At 41.1% G+C, this 19,047-nt stretch overlaps 2 protein-coding genes across 2 annotated transcripts; one reads left to right on the forward strand and one right to left on the reverse strand.

The window, feature by feature from the left end:
* Positions 1-448: 448 nt before the first annotated feature.
* Positions 449-11,495, reverse strand: LOC111220059 (delta-1-pyrroline-5-carboxylate synthase-like). The gene is made up of 16 exons (XM_022743004.1): positions 11,432-11,495; positions 9,164-9,313; positions 8,781-8,885; positions 8,491-8,649; positions 7,561-7,651; positions 6,994-7,118; positions 6,223-6,367; positions 6,031-6,104; positions 5,714-5,813; positions 5,164-5,384; positions 4,821-4,958; positions 4,430-4,625; positions 4,095-4,216; positions 3,807-3,993; positions 2,245-2,340; positions 449-2,046 (listed from the first exon to the last, which is right to left on the reverse strand). The coding sequence occupies exons 2-16, from the start codon at positions 9,305-9,307 to the stop codon at positions 1,850-1,852; spliced, it is 2,100 nt and encodes a 699-aa protein (XP_022598725.1). The 5' UTR covers positions 9,308-9,313; positions 11,432-11,495; the 3' UTR covers positions 449-1,849.
* Positions 11,496-16,462: 4,967 nt separating this feature from the next.
* Positions 16,463-18,826, forward strand: pnmt (phenylethanolamine N-methyltransferase). Its single transcript, XM_022743117.1, has 3 exons — positions 16,463-16,676; positions 16,852-17,062; positions 17,751-18,826. The coding sequence occupies exons 1-3, from the start codon at positions 16,505-16,507 to the stop codon at positions 18,187-18,189; spliced, it is 822 nt and encodes a 273-aa protein (XP_022598838.1). The 5' UTR covers positions 16,463-16,504; the 3' UTR covers positions 18,190-18,826.
* Positions 18,827-19,047: the final 221 nt, after the last annotated feature.

Below are 19,047 nucleotides of genomic sequence, written 5' to 3' on the forward strand. Positions count from 1 at the left end.
TTTTTAGACATCTGTTTTTCAGATCAGTATGACTTTTTTTCCCCATTAATTTGTGTTCTTTGTGAAAGTAGAAAGACTAGTGCCAGGACAGAAATGAACATCTGTGTGAAAATCCTCAACATTTCAATTGCTAAAAAAAAAAAAAAAAAAAAAAAAAAAAAAAAAAATCAAAGAAAGTAAGAAAAATATCCAAATATTCTTTTTCAACATTTTTTTTTAATTCTACAATATTGCTATTAAACAACCCAAACCAATCCTTAAGTGTGCATTGCAAGACATCAGATAGGAGCTCAGAGGCTGGAATGTTATAGAGCTTAATTTAAAAGCAGTTGCGTTCTCCCCTCCAGCTCGAAGGAGGCAGCTTGTCAATTACTGTTCCTGCTCTGACAGAGGCTTTGGGCGCCACGAGGAACAAACAGGAAAACAGCAAATCATGGTGTGGAAAAAAAAAAAAAAAAGAGCAGAACTTGTAACAATGATCAAATAAATAAAATAGTAAATAAAATGGATGCATTCAAGTTGAAGTGCATTTTAACTTGGATTACTGTACGACACAACTGGTAAATTTACTTTATACTTCTGTATCATATATGATACTATTAATCTTAATCCTGTAATTAAGTTTTAATAAAGGAAAACTTAAAAGTCCGAAAACACACCAGAAGTGGTTAAAGTAGTTAGAAAAGGTAAACATTTCGGCTGTCAAATGCCAACTTGTAGTGATATAAAACCAGCATCTCAGCTAATCAAAAATACCTGTACATTTAGATATCATACAGAAAACTCATCCTGAAATTACAGCAAGAAAATGTTGAAATGAAACAAAGAAAGCAGATACAGTACAATCAGCATCAACCTTGTTTTTTTCTGAAAGATCAGACTAGAATAGATCACATTAAATGAAAAATATTTTAGATAAAAAATAAAATGGGTAAAAGTAAGTTAATTTTGGTACTGATGATTAAGAATGTGTTGACATTTTCTTTTCTCATAGCCATTTTGTGGGTGAAATTAAATACTGTTTCTGTAGCCACTTTAACACAGCCTGTTCATGGCGGCAATAGTGCACCTTTATTGCACCTCGTCTTTCTGTATAAAAAGATACAAACAGCGAGTGGGGGCAGGGCACTGTTGTTCCGGCAATAAGCCGGCAGTGGAGGTAGTCACAGAGCTGGATCAACATCTGTGTGAAAGAGCTGGCATGGCGGGAGAGATACCAACACTGTTATATTGTGTTATTTGAAATTCACACACAGAGGCAGCAATATGCTGGCTTTGTTTGGTTCGGTGTAAACAAGCAAAGCCAGCATAATGACAATATAGCACGATCTCTTCTCTTATAGCATGAGGCTTGTGACTTAATGTCTGATGAAAATGATGTCCTGAGATTGCATTATAAAAAATAAAAAACATCAAGCACCTTGGTTTCCGTTGATACATGTATGACGTGTGTTTACTTTGTCTTACAGAAAGCAATCTTAATTCACTCCTTTCTGGCTCACACTGTCCCCAATTATATTAATATCATTGTGAAGGCATTTATGTGTTGTGATCACCACATGATACCTCCTGCAGAGGCCTATGGGGGTGACTCCCCTAACTCATATATAAAAAAGGTATCATAAGCTGAGGTAGAATTTAAAAAATTTGTAAACTCTTAGTCAATGAACAACAGTATAATCTGAGCAGGGACAACTTTCTGGTTGTACTGATAAAATTGACCATTGGCGTGTTGAGCATCTCTCTCCGTGCTGTGTGCTGTAGAGGTTTAAAACAGAGGCTGCTGGTGGGCAATGCAAAGCATTTTGACCAACATTAAAGCCAAGAGAGCGTTGTGAAAGTCTCCGGTCTAGTTGCTGTCTCTCTGTCCAGCTAAAGGCTGCACAACAGGCAGGTTTTCATGGAGGTACTTCATAGTGCCGTGCTCAGAGAAGTCGGCTGCCGTGTGCCCATCACCTCTCAGAACCCACTTGGTGGTGAGCAGCCCCTCAAGGCCCACAGGGCCCCGCGCATGGATACGCGCCGTGCTAATACCAACCTCTGCTCCTAAACAGAAAAGCCAAAAGTCAGCGGAAAGAAAGACAGAAAGTGAGAAAGGTAAACAAAACATGTGTGGCGAAGAAGCGTGCCAATTCTCTCTAACAAATGAATATGGGTAAGAATATGCAGGCTTTTGGGAAAAGGAGACACACACAGAAAGAGGCAACAAAAGACAAATAATATGGTGATAAGACCACCACGTACCCAGTCCAAAGCGGTAGCCATCAGCGAAACGTGAGCTGGTGTTCCAGAAAACACAGGCGCTGTCCAGCTGCTGCAGGAACTGCTCCGCTGTGTCCTCTGTAAGAGAAGAGCAGCTGTTAATTCACAAACTTCTATCTATGACATAAGAGCCTTCCAGGCATTAACATGAAGTATGTGACAATGACAACTATTTATTATGGTTATACCAAAGAAACTGAGCTGAAATAATGAATTAATGCGATGAAGAAAAGCAAAAGCTTCTTTAAAAATCTGCAGTTCAGAGGACATAATTACAGGTATTCATTGCTACCACTGTAATTGCATAACTGAATTAAAGACCTCTGCCCATGTCATTTTAGTAGACACCCAGTGCTGCAAACTCTAAAAATCATGTGAACTGTGAACATCCACCGAAAAGTGGCCAAGACTAAGTTCAAAATGTCATCAGGAGAAATCCATGAGGCGTTCAAAGACGCTAAAATCAGGTAAACCAAATTTGAGGTATAAGATATAAATTCTGATAGAAATATTGTTTGAGTTAAACTGAGGCTCTATTTTCAGACAAAAAAAAAAAAAAAAAAAAAAAAAAAAAAAAAAATTTTTCTCTTGATGACTTCACAGATCATTCATCCACGAGTCTTTATGTACCCACTACCCATTATCTATCTATCTATCTATCCATCCATCCATCCTCTCAGTGATCAACTTTGAGGTTAGCTGACACAATCAATACATTTGAATTCATTGAGGTACCTTCTGTGGTCACTAGATGGCAGCAGTGCATCCTCCACTGCAGCTGAGAATAATCCTCAATGTAGAGACGCGCACAGCACACTTTCTCCAAAATGCTATTAAATGTTTTTTTCTTAAAACTTGAAGTGTCAAATATTTTGCATAGTTGTATCTCCGCCTTTAATGAGGTATTTGTACTTCAGTCTTTTGTACATCATTTTTTTCTTAGAATGGCTTGTTATCCATGTTATGAGCGCTGCTGCTGCTTATGAGCAAAAAAAAGTAAAAGATGCCCTTATTCTACAGAACACCTTTTACTCCCACAAGTCTTAGTCTTCACTGTCCACCTGCAATATGGCCTGAGCCTTTATATACTCTAGTTAAGAGAGATGCAGTGTGACGGCTCACTTGAAAGACAAATTTGTTTAAAACATGACCCAAGAGTAACAACAGGGACAAGTCTTTTAAACTGTGTTTTAGCATCTGCTCTACATTTTAAATGGACTCTGTCCCCTGCATTGGAGTCACACGGGGAGGCTGCGCACTCCTCCTGTCAACAAGTGTCACTGCTCATTAGTCGCTGTGGCAGAAAGTGGGATGGAGATGAGTGTAAGGAGGAGAGATGTCAGAGACACCTATATGAGGAAGATTGGAGCAAGACAAGATTGACAGGTGCCGTTTAGTAAAATATGATGCGACTACAATTATGGGAGACAGCATTTTTCCGGCATGCATGTGTATGCCATTTAAAATGCTCAACCGTGGTGAAACGTGGAATTTACAAGAAAAAAAAAAAAAAAGTAATAGCACAAACATCAAGAGTCACGTACCGTTTTCTGTGATGATTACGTCTGTGTGGGAGCTACCGTACTTGTGGATATGGTCCACAGCCTCGTGCATGCTGTCCACCACCTCCATACAGCACTCCAGGTCACCGTACTCTGTCCGCAACGACTTGGCCTCTGATGGGCTGAATGTCAGGTAGGAAGCAAACCGAGGGCCTGCATGAATCTTCACCTAGTGACACACACACAAAAAAAAAAAAAGCTCACTAGAGAGGGATCTGATTTTGAGTAGCTATTAAAGTTAAAAGTTATTATATGCATTAGGTGCTTTACCCGCTCAGTGCGCAGCATGTCAATGATCTGGTCAAAAAATGGGGTCCTCAGGATGTCTCGGTGAATCAGCAGAGTTTCCATAGCATTACATGCAGCTGGGTAGTCACATTTGGAGTCTCTGACTGCAATGTGTAAATATCAGTCAATTACTGACATGTTCACTGATGATTGTAATCAAACACACATCTGGCAGAACTGGTCTACCAGTACCACATCCACAATTTACTAACATTTGGTAAATTGATTAGCCGTGTTATTTTGGCACCACAGTATGAAACCACAGAAATGTACACATGAACGTGCATAAATCAGCGTGGAGATTTGCATTTGCTGACCAATCTTGATGACTTTGTCAATGCTGGCTTCTGCGTCAACGTAGACATGACAGATTCCCTCGCTGTGACCCAGCACCGGGATGCCTTTGGCAGCTCGCTGAATGTCCCTCACAAGCTGGGATGAACCTCGAGGGATAATCAAGTCGATCATCTTGTCCAGTCGGCACAGATCCTCCACTTCCTCACGAGTGCTCACCTTGCAAAAAAAATAAAAAATAAAAAAAAAAAAGGTTCAGGAAAATAGATGAACAAAGCAGGTTCTCTCGGACTGGTTTCTAATTCACCCATTTAGCGTGATGTGCTTTCATATAGAGCTCTGAGTTTCTCCATCTATGAAACATACTACCTAAAGTTTTTTTTATTGTCTTATAATACAGGAGACCAATCTTACCAGTTGCACGGCCTCTCTGACTCCGTGCATGGACAGGGCTTCCTGGGTGAGCTGGTGGAGAACACGGTTTGTGTTGGCTGCCTCCTTGCCTCCCTTCAGAAGGAGGGCGTTACCACTGGCTATAGACAATGCTGACACCTGGATAAAAACACATGGTGTGTGATATTACTGCAGTCATCTCAAAGAAAGCAAAAAGTTCTGCATGGATAAAAAGCCGACAGACTGACAGGAGAATTAAGAGAAATATATATTGTATATACTGTAAAATCGATATCTCTACAAAAGTTAATACAATCTTTAAATTGCCAGGATTGCTTGCGTTATGGCAACTCTGCCTGGATACCTGTGGCAGGCAGTCAGGTCTGGCCTCAAAGATGACCAGAAGAACTCCGATGGGCACGGTGATCTGCTCCAGCTCCAGGTTGTGAGCCACCCTGGTCCTGCGGAGCACGCGACCCACACTGTCCTGGGCCGCCACGGCTATCTGGCGCAGACCTATGGCCAAGCTGTTAAGTTTGGCCGGTGACAGACTGAGACGCTTAAGCATGGCTGGTGGCAAATGGCCTATGGAGGGAGGGAGAGCAGGGTTACACTCTGCTATCAGGTGGTGTATATCTTATTGACTGAGGTCATGCATATGGAGGGAAAGTGATAAAGGCGCCCTCTGGTGGAGATAAATGGATTGAGTTGTCCATTTGTAATTTTTTTAGTTTTTAACACAATTATCTCTTGGTAAGTTTATGCAGCAGCTTGAAGGCAACAATGACAGAATACATTTCTGATGATAAAAACCTGTATGGATAAAACAAACTTTTCCTTTGTGCTGGTTTCTAAACTGCTACATCCTCCACACACACACACACACACACTGAGTGCATGGTGCCCTGTGCTACCTGCATTAGCAGCCAGGTCCATGTCCATCTTGTTGGCAGCAAGAATCTCTTCCTTCTTTTCAGTCAACAGCTCTGCGAGATGGCAGATGATCTCACTCCTCTGACAACACAGTCAACCAAATACAGGCAGGATGAGCATGTACCACATCTATCCACAGGGGGTCAGTGTTTCTCTGATATAGGAAGACTTAGGACTAAAGCTGAGGTATGAGGGTTTGTAACCTATTTAAACATATTTTTATTAATAAACTGATGTTGAACTCATGTTTACTGAAGACAACAGTGAGCCTTTGTTGTTATTCAAAACAATGTGTCACCTGGTCGGGGTGAAGAGATGCCAGGGTTCTTCCGGAGTTACGTGCCATTTCAGTCTGCTGCTCCACAGTCGGGCCTGGCGAAGAGTCAGAGAAAGGTCAGACTTCAGTCAAAGACTTAACCTACAGCTGCAGCTTTGGTGTGACAGATATGAGGTTGGAGTGAAAGAGTCCATTCAGCCCAGGTTAACTCACCGGCTGGTTTGATCTCAGAGAAGAAGGTTCCCACCTTTTTGCCTTCTACAATGTCAGTGATGACGTGACCTGTTACTTTGGGGTTGGTTCCATTAGCAATGACCACTGAGGTGCCACCTTGCAGCGCCCACAGCGCAGCTTTGACCTGCAGACAAACACCAAAAGAAACACACAAGTTAAATTGAGTCTCTTTAAAACCTCTACTTGTCTTTTTTTGTTACAATCTCAATATAAATGTCAAAACCTCACTTTACTTTGCATGAAGAGACAATATTTTATATGTTAATATGTTTCCTCACTTGAACACAGGCATCTGTCACAAAGTGGCTACATGAATATTAGCCTGTAGCTCACTTTATATGGTTCAGCAGGATGACAACGCACTTGTATTTCATCGGCCGAGCAGTTGACCACAATAAAGGCCACGTACGTAAAATGTGTTCGTCTTACAATCAAGTTGTTCTCCTGTAGCATACAAGTGGCTGAAGTTTTTGACTTCTTCAGATCATTTCATGCATGTAGGAGGTTAAGTGGAGTTTGTGCCAACGAAGTCCCTGTAGTTTGCACTTCTGATCTTTGGTTGATTATAATTCAGACAATTCAATACAATGTGAATAATCTCTTATTTGAAAGCAAGTTCTCTCTTTTAAACATGATAAGAAAAATCCATAGTACAAAAGTCCATTCGCTGTGCCGATCTGTTGAATGTCTACTAAGATAAGACTTTTAACTTGAACACTTTTACAGACGGATTATGGATCGTCAATATACCTTAGCTTCCATGCCTCCGATCCCAACTCTGGACTTTGTACCATAAGTGATGGACTGCTGGTCTCCAGGGTAAAAGATGTCAATGAGTTTGGCGTCATCTGTTCCAGGAGGGCTGTTGTACAGTCCTAAGAAATCAACATTTTCTATTCAACTTATTTGTTTATACATGTCAAGCATAACACAAACTTGGGACCCTTCAGTTTTCATTCAGAATATAAAATAAAAATTGTTGTCAGTTCTTAGTTATTTATGTTTTTTTTGTTTTAAAAGAAAAGACTTCCTCATGCCAGTGGTCCACTTTTTACTCAAGAAAATCTGCTTCCTAAATCTACAGAATTCATGCTAAATGGATCCACAGCCATGACACAAGTGCATGCAGAAGAACACCTTGTGTCAACCCCATCAGCATCAATTTCAAACATCATGGCAGAAGGTCTGTGTTTGCCTCTCATATGACTCTCAGTTGACCCTGAAATGGGTGTTTTTTTTTCTCCCACTGAACAGTGCAGACAGATGGTGTTGTTACCCAACAGCTGATCCAGACCGTTGTTGTGGTAACACGCATACCTTCCACGTCAGACAGCGCGATGAGCAGGTCAGCCTTCATCTCTACAGCTAGCCTCGCCGCCAGACTGTCATTGTCCTTAATGCTGATCACCTACAGAACCAGAAAATCACTGATGTAAGCTGCTAAAGACAGAAAAGCATTGGCAGAAAGTCAGCCATCTGCCAATTTACCCATCTAAGCCTTTTTCTTTTAAAAAAGGCTTGAGTGGCAAGCTGATAAATACAAACAAATAAACACTTATGTATTATTACAACTGTGTAACATTTACTTCTGTTAATGAGCTGTCTCTCTACAGGATCATTCAGGGAAAATTTCAAAGCCAAATTATCACAGCCCTGAAGTCAAGCCTTTGCATTTGCAGGGCCATTTTTTATTCCCAGATAATAGAGTAAATCCCTTAGACAAACAACCATATGTTAAGCACAAGTTGAGCTGATCTATTTTAGCAGTGTAATGACAATGTTTTAATATAAAAAAAAGCAGAAAAAGTTCTGTACTGGCTGTGTTGCCAGCAGCTAAGTGTGTAAACAGAATAGTGGCTGACAAGAGAGTGAAGTGCAATTACCAAAAAGGTGTTATTTCTGCAGGTGTGTTATTTCTGCAGGAGAAGGAAAAGGAGACGTCTACCTACAGAAGTTAGTCCCGGTCCCCTCTGACAGTACCTCCTGACCAGTGACAGCATGCACTGCCATCCATCCCCTCCCTGCATGCACATGCCTTAATGCTTGAGGGCAGAGCAGATGAGGTGAGGCCGGGTGGCAGAGGTCTTCCAGCATGTGTGTGTGTGAATGGTAGAAAATACCGTAGCCAATGAACAGTGCAAATGTCTATACTATATAAAACACCGTCTCTGCCAACCCGTTCAGCACACCTGCTGCCACCGCTACCATCACCACCAGCAGCGCCACACCCATTCTCTCTGTACCCACATTTACCCCCTGCAGGTCGCTGTTGGGCTCCGGCGGGGGCACCACAGCATCATTGGTGTTGATGATGGGCACGATGTTCATGCGCAGCAGCTCCTGCAGTGTGCTGTTTAAGTTCTGCCTCTTTTGGTCGTCGTGGAAATCCAGATTTGTCACCAGGATCTGATGAGCAGAGAATAAACGGACCAGTGAGTGAGAGAGAGAGAGATTTAAAGATGTTAAACTGCATAAAATACACACACTTCTGTACCATTTCAAAGGAATTATTTTTGCTATGAAGTAAATATAAGTACCTGTGCAGTGCAAGTGCTGTATTGGGTGAACATGGCCTCGTAAAGGGCCATCAGGCCGCTCTGTCCAGCTGCAGCACAGGCCCGGGCCTCCAGCACTGGCAGGGACTGCAACATAAAGCCCAGTAAATGTCTGTTAACATTGGTTCTGCTTTTCTGAGAAACATTTCAATCAAACCATTCCACATTCCAAAAGTGTTTTACAGTTTATCTGTAGGATGTGGCCAGGCAAGCTGGTGTATCCAAAAAATAAAATAAGTTGAATGGCACTTTAGCATAAACTGCTTACCAGAGAGATGGATCAGTCTGCAGAAATACTGAACATTAGGCTTCACAAAGGGTAGTATCTATTAAACGCCATTGTATTGTATTGTTGTATTTCTTACCATGTCTTTGAGTTGATTGTGTCCAGAGTGCAGCGCCTGTCGGACACTCTGGGACAGCAGGATCTCGTGTCTTAATCTTTGCTTGCCAAAGGCCACTGCTCCACTGGTGACAATCATCATCTCCCTGCCCTGATTCTGCAGCATGGCCACCTGGATGACAATACAACCAATTAGGAGTCATGGATCACAGATAGGAAGCACAGAGTTTCACTGAGGATTTAAGAAAAAAAACATTTTCTTACTAACTCCTCACAGGGACTACCCATGATGTTATTTTGTTTTATTTGTGGATATTATGACATCATCTCTGAGCTTTCTGCCTCCCCCACAATACAAAGGTGATCAAATGCAACACAGAAAGTTTGACTTTTGTCAAATATTTCAGGTGTGATTATTCAATGACAACAGTCCATTTACCCACTGTATTGTTGTGGAAAGACCTAAATCCTGTGAAAATAAAACTAAAACTACAGTGGATTTTTGTGATGTAAAAAAAAGATAAAATGAGAGCAAGATAAATCATTTTCCACCTTTAATGTGACCGATAACCTGTACAACTCAATTGAAAAACAAACAAATGTTTTAGGGAGGAACAGCCCTCGTCAGGTCACCCGACAGATTTTCTAATTGGATTCAGGTCTGGGCCATTCCAAAACTTTAATCTTCTGGTGAAGCCATTCTTTTGTTGGTTTGGATGCATGCTTTGACTCGTTGTCATGCTGGAAGGTGAAATTCCTCTTCATCTTCAGCTTTCTAGCAGACGCCTGAAGGTTTTGTGCCCAAATTGACTGGTATTTGGAAATGTTCATAATTCCCTCCACCTTGACCAAAGCCCCAGTTCCAGCTGAAGAAAAACAGCCCCAAATCATTACGCTGCCATCACCACCATGCTTCGCCGTGGGTATGGTGTGCTTTTGGTGACGTGCAGTGTTGTTTTAGCACCAAACATACCTTTTAGGATTATGGCCAAAACGTTTAAACTTGGTATCATCACACATTTTCCCCACATGCTTTTGGTAGACTTGATGTATGTTTTTGCAAAGTTTAGCCGAGCTTGGATGTTTTAATTCGTGAGAAAAGGCTTCAGTCTTGCCACCCTACCCCTTAGCCCAGACATATGAAGAATACGGGAGATTGTTGTCACGTGTAGTACACAGCCAGTACTTGCCAGAAATGCCTGCAGCTCCTTTAATGTTGCTGTAGGCCTCTTGGCAGCCTCCCTGAACAGTTTTCTTCTTCTATTTTCCTCAATTTTGGAGGGACGTCCAGTTCTTGGTAAAGTCCCTGTTGTTGATAACTGTCTTCACTGCGTTCCATGGTATATCTAACGCCTTAGAAACTCTTTTGTACCCTTCTCCTGACTGATACCTTTCAACAATGAGATCCCTTTGATGCTTTGTATGCTCTTTGCAGACCATGGCTTTTGCCGTAAGATGCAACTAAGTAAATGTCAGGAAAATCCTACCAGAGCAGCTGAACTTTATTTGGTGTTAAACAGAGTCACTTTAATTGATGGCAGGTGTGTACTGACTACTATTTCACATGAGTTTGAATGTGATTGGTTAATTCCGAACACAGCCACACCCCCAATTATAAGAGGGTGTGCACACTTATGCAACCGCATTATTTTCAATTTTCATTTATAAAAAGGTTTCAGTTTGTTTTTCATTTAAATTGTACAGGGTATAGGTCACATTAAAGGTGGAAACAGTTCTGAAATGATTTATCTTGGTCTCATTTTTTTTACATCGCAAAAACCTGGCATTTTAACAGGGGTGTGCAGACTTTTTATTTCCACTGTATCTGCATGACTAGAGGTAAGTGAGAAAAAACATTTTTTCATAATTTGGTTGAACCATCCAGAATCTTCTTTTTGTTTTGTTTTTGCGCTTCTTTCTGATATTGGGAGGTTACAGTTGTCTAATTACATCTCATAGACAGACAGTAAAGAAGTAGAAAAGGAAAACTAAATATGTAACAAACAAAAGTATTAACAAAAAATGAAATAAGTTACAATCAGAAAAAAGGTGATTAAAAACAAAGGGAAAAGATATTGGAAAATGTGAAAATATATGTTTGTGAGCTGGTGTACAGATCAACATAAACTGCAGTGGATGGGAAAAAATCATGAATACCCACCGATGAGTTTACATATCACAGAACTTGAAACAAATGGTGTTGAAGCTTATATTTCCTCCCTATCAAGAATTTTCTGCAGGACCAAAATGTTACTTTATTTACAGTCTGTGTTGGTTGTGTGCTCCTCACCTGCTCCACAATGGAGGCCAGCCTCCCCAGAGCCAAGCCACATTCATCTCCACGGGTGACCACAGCACTGCCGAGCTTGACTACGATCCTCTTAGCCTGACGCAGTTCACCGCGGTGGGCAAAGGAGCTGCCATGGGCCCTGCCCTGGGGAGCTGTGTGGAGGGATGAGATGTTGACTGAGAATTTATCTCATTTATATGGGGGTTAGGAGATTCGTTCTTAACACTGAAAATAGTGTTGCAGACTATCGATTCTTCTAAGAAATCTTGAGAATGTGCGAGTAAAAAAAACTAGAGATCAGATGAAATGAACAATGGTGCCGGTATAAACGGCACCTTTAACTTTGCTTACAAGAAACTGCAAACCCACACAAAACCTTGCAAGCATTTCATAACTGTGCAAACAAGCATGTTTTGCTGTGTTTTCATTTCATTGATTACAAGACTGAGGCAAACAAAGTGAAGCCCTCGCCTACATCCATATGTAACCTGGGAAACAGATAATCACTGCCCTCAAACTGCCACATCAGCAGTGCAAGTAAAAAGCCTGTGCTGACATTACACATCTCTCTGGAGCAATGAAGCGCATGAGAAAGAGAGGGAGAGAGAGAGAGTGAGAGACAGAGAAAGAGACAGAGAGACAGAGACAGAGAAAGAGAGGGAGAGTGAAAGAGAGAGCATGTTTGAACAGCAGTTGATCAGATGTACTTGTGGAATTCACCACATCTGCCCGCACATACTTTATTGTCAATGTTGATATAGTCACAGTCATAAAATAATCATCAGTAGCCTATTATATTCAATTTACAGTGATACAACAAAAGGAAAAGAAGAAAATCCTCACATATGAGACGCTGAAAGCAGCAAATATTTGGCTTTTTTTCTTTTTAATTATACTTAAAATAGATTATTAAAACTGTTGTTGACTGGTCTGCAACTAATGATACATTTCATTATCAATTAGACTAGATGAATTGTTTGGTCTATAAAATGCCAAAAAATTGTGACAAGTATCCTTGACAGTTTGCTAAAACCTGTAGTGTTGTTTTAAAAATATTTGTTTTGTTGACCAACACCACAAAAGCCCAAATATATTCAGTTTACTATTGCATTGGGAAAAGAAATGCAGACAATCCTCATGATGTATCCCCTACAACTCCAAAATGTTTAGCATTTTTGCTTGAAAAATGAGCTAAACAATTAATTATGTATCTAATAGTTTCCTATTAATACAGTGTTCTGTCAATTGTCTGATCAAGTAATCAACAAATCGTTTCAGCAACAGAATCATCTCTTTTTATCCAACGATTTTGGGGTCACAAGTTGGTTGAGTTACTTTTCTCTAATCCAGGCGGCTGGATGAGATGGGGTGTGATGTGATGGCTGTGAATGGACTGAATGGTATACAGAGAGTTTACATGGGGATATACAATATGACAGTGTGGTGGTGCAGCTTTGCTTGCCTTGGGTCAGTGGTCTGGTGAGAAAGCGGCATACGTGTCTCGAGGAACCCAGTGGGATCCGTGAGCAAAGGGTCAGCCTCTGCAGCAGCATGGTTCAGTTTAAAGCCTGTACTATCAGAGACACACATACAGAGAGTGAGAACAGGGGGAGACACACCAGCATCAAAAACATTAAACTATGGTATTTTGCCTGAAAAATGAGAGATAGGTTCATGAGATGAGATTATATTTAAATTGCAACTACTGGGTCCCTGGATTGTAAAGTATTGAAGATGATTTGTTCTTACTTAACCTCCTGAAGTCCCAGTGTATCTTGTCCTGTATAACGTCTTCTAATCAGTCTTGCTCATCTTCTTGAACCCGTTATTCCTTCATTTATCACACAATAGTTTGCACAGAGGTGGGCTCAGCATGTGCACGACTCCTCCCCTGACTGACAGAGCTGCTGATGAAACTGTCACTGCAGTTTGCAACAAGTATAAACGGACGGTCTCTCTAACGTTAGCCCGGGGTCTGTTAAATTAAGTTCCGCTAAAGTTAAAGGACCACTGTTTAATTCAGCACTTTAGGCGGCACCGACGTTAAATTTACGAATGTTGCTTATCTACAGAGGAAGCCTCGTAAGTTGGCGGCGGTGAAGTGGCAGGAAGTGGCGTCACGCCGGCCTAGCGATGTACGGAAAAGGAGAGGAATTGTCGTGCAAACGCTCACATTTCAAAATAAAACCCCGCCTTACATAAATAAATAAATAAACAAATGCCAATTCTCCTGTCATGCTTTTAAACCAAATATAACTTTAACAAATCAACTATTCTCTTTAGATATTATTCTTGAATAATTAGAATGTGAATAATAACAAATTTTAAAGATTTCATCAGTCTGAGTAATTTTATAGTGTCGTCTTCATTCTCTGTAATGTCTGGGATATTCTTTTAATTCTCTGGCCACCAAACAGTTAAATTCTCATATAAATATAACAGTCAATCCAGCCACTGTTTGAATGGTGATGGCTAAACGTAGGCTTACCCAAGGTTTTATGTTGTTGCTCGATAAATACATGTTTTTAATGTATTTTATACTATTGTGTTCATCTAAGTGTGTCGAACACAATTAGAACGTTAGGATTTCCACTAGAATGTAGATAATGCTCTAAAATTTTAAACAATGTTTTGCCAAACAGCATACAGTAAATTTGCAAAGTGTACGCTACTGTGTACATGACGGTTTAAGAGCTTAAAAAGATCATGTGCAAAACATAATAGTCTATATTATCATCAGGCTACAATATGATAGTCCTGAAGAAAAGTTGGGTGGCGTCTGGCAGTGAGGTGAAATCTATATCCACAATACTTGCAACATACAAAAGCAATGAGGTATGGTATTTAGAATGTTAATTGTAGATTAGCAGACAATATAACACACAACTAACTCGCCACAAAGTTTTTCATAAAGTTCTTCAATCTTTATTAAAAACTATTCTCAAATTGGAAGACCAGGTTATAGGACCCAACTCACCTAATCATTTTTTTCAAGGACTTGTCACCTTTCATTTACACCATGTGGTAGAAAAATCATTGCAGCACTGATGAAAGTTTTCTGTACCTACTCTATCCTGCTGTGCCAAAATGAAAAGTAACCCAGAACAGAGTTGACTGACACTGTTGGACTCCCACTGCCCCTAGGACCACAGATAACTAAATTGGCTCCTGTAGCTCTGGCTAAATGTGTATTATTCCATTATATCTGTCCTGGTCTTTTCTCTGTTGTCCGCTTTTGCCCTTTATCTGTTCTTCTGTGTTCCTCCTCCTCTCTGCGCTTTTATCTCTCCATCTGACTCAGGGGAAGAAACTGACCCTTACCCTGCTCCTGGCTTCACTAATCCACTAACTGTACTGTCTGTGTTTGCGTTCGTGTGTTAGTGTGTCTGTGTGTCTGTGTGTCTGTGTGTAGATAAATAAGTATATTACGTGTTTATATTTTTAAACATACACTGTTTTATTTCTTACTGGACTTGTATTTGCAAATGGGATTTTTTTTTCTTTGCATTCACATTCTCCTGGGAAAGAAAACTCTCGACCCATTTTAATCCTGGCTCTCACTATAATCTCTAAATATCCCAATTTTAACAGCATTGCATGGCATAATTCTACATCTTGTGTCCTTTGGACAGTGTAATATTTTGCATGTCTGAGGAGGGTCAGTGTGTGTGTGTGTGTGTGTGTGTGTGTTTGTGATCCAGGTTCAGCTGGATGAGCCAGGTGTTAAGAGACTCCTGGGGAAAATACATTTGATGACTACATGGCAAAGATCCACATTAGTTCAGCTGCTGCTTTGGGAAACGCTGAGAATGGACAGTAAATAAATTCAATCAGAGTGCCCAGTGATTTGTCAGCTGGCCACAGAGGCTGGCTTAATGGAACAATAAATAAGATCCCCCCCCCCCATTCTCTAGAAGTAAAGCGAGGAGGTATGTGACATTTTTAGTCTGCTCAAACTGAAACTGGATATACGCATTCATGTAGTGGAGCAGATGTAACTCTGTCAGGTTTGATGTGGATCTTAAATGTAAACTCCATATGCCAGAGGTCATCATAGTTTCCACAAGTTTCTGCGATTTAGGTCAACGATATGCCCTTTAAAAGTTTAATCCAGTTCATCACAAGAGAGGGATTTTTGTCTGTAGTGGTCAAGGCTGGGAAAGCCATCCAGTACCTAGAGCATCAATGACTATGTGTTATATTGCACTTACTCTCCACCTGCATGCATGTTTTAATTAACTATGCCTGGACACGTCATTTTTCTAACACCTGTGGATTTAGACATTCTGTGCAAGCAGAACTTTAATTAGCATTTCCAATACTTTCATATGTTTCCTCCACATGCTTATGCAGACACAGGCCTATCAAAAAAAATGTTTCTGTAATCATCCATAATGAGCTTGAATCAATACTTAAACATACACAAGATGATGTGTAACATAACAATTTAAATGTCTGTTTCCTTATATTTATTGACCTATATTTTAGCAGTGTCGTAGTTAACATTTTTGTATTTTGTATATGGTAATTTAAATGCAACATGGAGACGTTTCCTTTCCCTTGCCACTAATCACCGTTCCCCATCTCTCTGTCACTCAATGCGAACATCACCAAAGTACAATGGCCAACAGGGACTGTCTTAGAGATACACCTGTTTGTGCCTTTCAAACAGGGTTTCCTGCGACCAAACTGGTCTATCGTTTGAGTGTAAAAGGCCCTTTAGAATGATTGTGGAGATATGGAGGGCCTCTGAGGGACGAGTGGAAGACCTGAAAGCCTTATGAGGAGTCCATTAGTAGGTCTAGTGTTGGAGGAAGCCCCTTGATCTGATGGTATCAGCGCCCGAGGGAGAGTGGACAGAACAAATGCTATCAGGCAGCAACACAGGCCGAAAAACAGGATCGCTATCTCTGCCCATGAAACTCAAAAGCAGCCCAAAGCACAGACACACACATAATGACCCAGATACACATGCACATGCACAGGTATATAAGTTGGCTGAGTTGGCAGTCATGCACCTGAACACTTACCACCAAACGGAAGCGTTGGGCAGAGCCACACAGCAAAGTGAGGATGGAAAAGAAGGGAAAAGAGAACGGAGTGGCGGCCATGGCAGCCTGCTACCAGAGATTTGATCCTGCAGCGTATCTACAGTATAACTACACTCCTCCGCGGGCTGATTTTGAAAGAAAAGACAGCATTGTGCCGTGGAAACTGGCATGTCTCCATAGAGCTTTCACTGAAGGTAAAGAAATCGGGTGATGGATGTAAACTGTTCAAAATAGTCAATTGTTTTCAGTAATAGTATGTGTTAATTTGATTTCACACCAATATTGGGACTTTTACGGGAGTAAGTATTACAGATGCTGGATGCTACTAATTCTTCTCTTGTCTGCTCCTCTGTTCTCCACCTTTCCCAGGAGATGTGAGTGGCGAGGTGCTGGTGGACATAGGTTCGGGGCCTACCTTGTACCAGGTGCTGAGCGGCTGTGAGGTTTTCAACAAGGTGCTCCTCACAGACTATCTGGAGGTAAACAGGCAGGAGCTGAGGCGCTGGCTCCAGGACGAGGAAGGCTGCAACCTGGACTGGACGCCGTACCTGCAGCACGTGTGCAAGCTGGAGGGACGACGGTACAGCCCGATCCCTTTCCTCTGTGTTTGAGAAAACCGCGTAGCGTGGAAGTTTCTCAAACAACATGATCGTTGATAGACTAATGCCATCAGAACATGCTTATAGATGTATTTGCAATGTGAAATATATTGTTCTTTTAATTATATACAGCTCCTTCCTTCTCCTTCCTTCTCCCCTTCTAACCCTGGCGTTACAGCCTTATCGTATCCGTCTTAATTTGTTTCAAGAACCTTAGAATTAGTCAGTGATCTTCTATAAAGTATCATAACATCTCACATTTCATTAGGCCATCTCATTTAGCAGAAGAAGACATTGGAAGATATATTACAGATTGAACAAAATATGATATAACCTGTCACTTGGTGAATTTAGATGCTGGTATGAGGGGTTTTGTTACCTTCAGCCAACGCCAGGCCATCTGTTCCCAGTCTGTGTTCTATAAATTAACTGGCTGCTGGCCGCAGCTTCATATTTACCATACAGACATGAAGGTATTCTTTTTCAACAAGAGTTTGTTTCATTTCCCAAAACGTAATGTGTTAATGTCTTGTGAAAAAATCAGGGCAATCACCATGGAGCAATGCTAAGTTATGTGCAAACAGAGAACAGAATCTCTTTCAAAACTAGATGCCGTGTGGATGGCTGTTTTCATTTTATTTGGTGCTTCATTGATATTGTCTCTACCAGCCCTTCAGCATGGATGGAGAAAGCTGCCAAGCTACGTGAGGTCATCACGGACATCCTCCCAGTCGACGTGCATCACCCGCAGCCTCTGGCTCCGGACGCCCTTCCTTCAGCAGGGGCCGACTGTCTCGTGTCCTGCTTCTGTCTGGAGAGCGTCAGCCCTGACCTGGCTACTTTCACCAGGGCCTTGGGCCACATTGGGAGGCTCCTGCGGCCCGGTGGCCACCTCCTGCTCATTGGAGCCCTGGGAGAGAGTTACTATTTTGGGGGGCCTGGGGTAAAGATCCCTGTGGTCCCATTGAATGAAGCCGAGGTATGTGGTAGTTTGAAGGAGAGCGGCTTTACTCTGATCCGGCTGGAGGTTTACACACTGCCTCAAGACATGAGGGTCGGGGTCGATGATGTGAATGGGGTGTTTTTTGTAAAGGCAAGAAAGGACTAAAAGATAAAGTAGGAGAGGAGGTAATGGATAGGATAGGCAAAGGTTATTAAAGGTGACAGTAAAGAAGTAACTCTACTGATGAAAATATTGTAGATTAAACCGAGGTAAATGCATGATGTAGCACAGCAAACAATTAAATGAAATGATAATGGAATTAATTGTAATGCTAATAATACCCACACATATTACAGAGTGTTTTTTGGGTGAGAGGTTGCTTTGATAGAGATCCTCATTCATTTTACAAATATCCAACTGTAGGACAAAACATGAGGATGAAACATTCCACTTTATTCATCTCTGTTTCATTGGTCCAGTAAATTTCTGAGGGTGAATGAGATGCGTGACATTCCCATTCCTTACCAAAGCAGCTGTTGGTGGTAGAAACGTAATTGCACATTGCCTCCTGCTGTTCAAACTCAGCAACTACAGCACCAGAATGTAATGCTTCAGTTCAGTTCAGTTCTTATGGCGTATCTTAACATAGCAGTGTTCTAGCTCTTTATATACATTAGGCCTATATTTTGATATGTTATATACTTCTCTTCAGTTAACTGCTACTCAGTTGAGAGGTTGATGAGTTGCCTGTTGTGTTTTGTAATATGTGATAATGTGAATAAAGGAGCAACGTTAAAGCAGAGGTTTTTTTTCATGATGTTTTCTTTGGGCACATTGTGTTGATATGAACTTGTTGTCGACATTGAACTTGATGGAAGTAGAGATGGTTGACAGCATTGTAAATATGATAATGGGACTAAGAATGAAAAGGGTTTAAAAAATGGCTCATGATTGCTTATGCTTTCAGCTCCATGGATTAATCTTAATATTTGCTATGCGGATCAATGTTATTTATAACATCAT

This window comes from Seriola dumerili, unplaced genomic scaffold (assembly GCF_002260705.1).
Source record: "Seriola dumerili isolate Sdu_G_001 unplaced genomic scaffold, Sdu_1.0 BDQW01000068.1, whole genome shotgun sequence".
NCBI classification, from domain to species: domain Eukaryota; kingdom Metazoa; phylum Chordata; class Actinopteri; order Carangiformes; family Carangidae; genus Seriola; species Seriola dumerili.

Bases quoted from the DNA above. Each gene is read 5' to 3' on its own strand.
- LOC111220059 (XM_022743004.1), bottom strand. From the start codon at position 9,307: ATGCTGCAGAATCAGGGCAGGGAGATGATGATTGTCACCAGTGGAGCA. The intron at 5,814-6,030 runs GTGACACATTGT...CTGTGTTGTCAG, and splicing joins CATCTCTTCACCCCGACCAG to AGGAGTGAGATCATCTGCCA. The intron at 4,959-5,163 runs GTATCCAGGCAG...GTTTTTATCCAG, and splicing joins GACCTGACTGCCTGCCACAG to GTGTCAGCATTGTCTATAGC.
- pnmt (XM_022743117.1), top strand. From the start codon at position 16,505: ATGGAAAAGAAGGGAAAAGAGAACGGAGTGGCGGCCATGGCAGCCTGC. The intron at 16,677-16,851 runs GTAAAGAAATCG...CACCTTTCCCAG, and splicing joins CCATAGAGCTTTCACTGAAG to GAGATGTGAGTGGCGAGGTG. The intron at 17,063-17,750 runs GTACAGCCCGAT...TGTCTCTACCAG, and splicing joins TGCAAGCTGGAGGGACGACG to CCCTTCAGCATGGATGGAGA.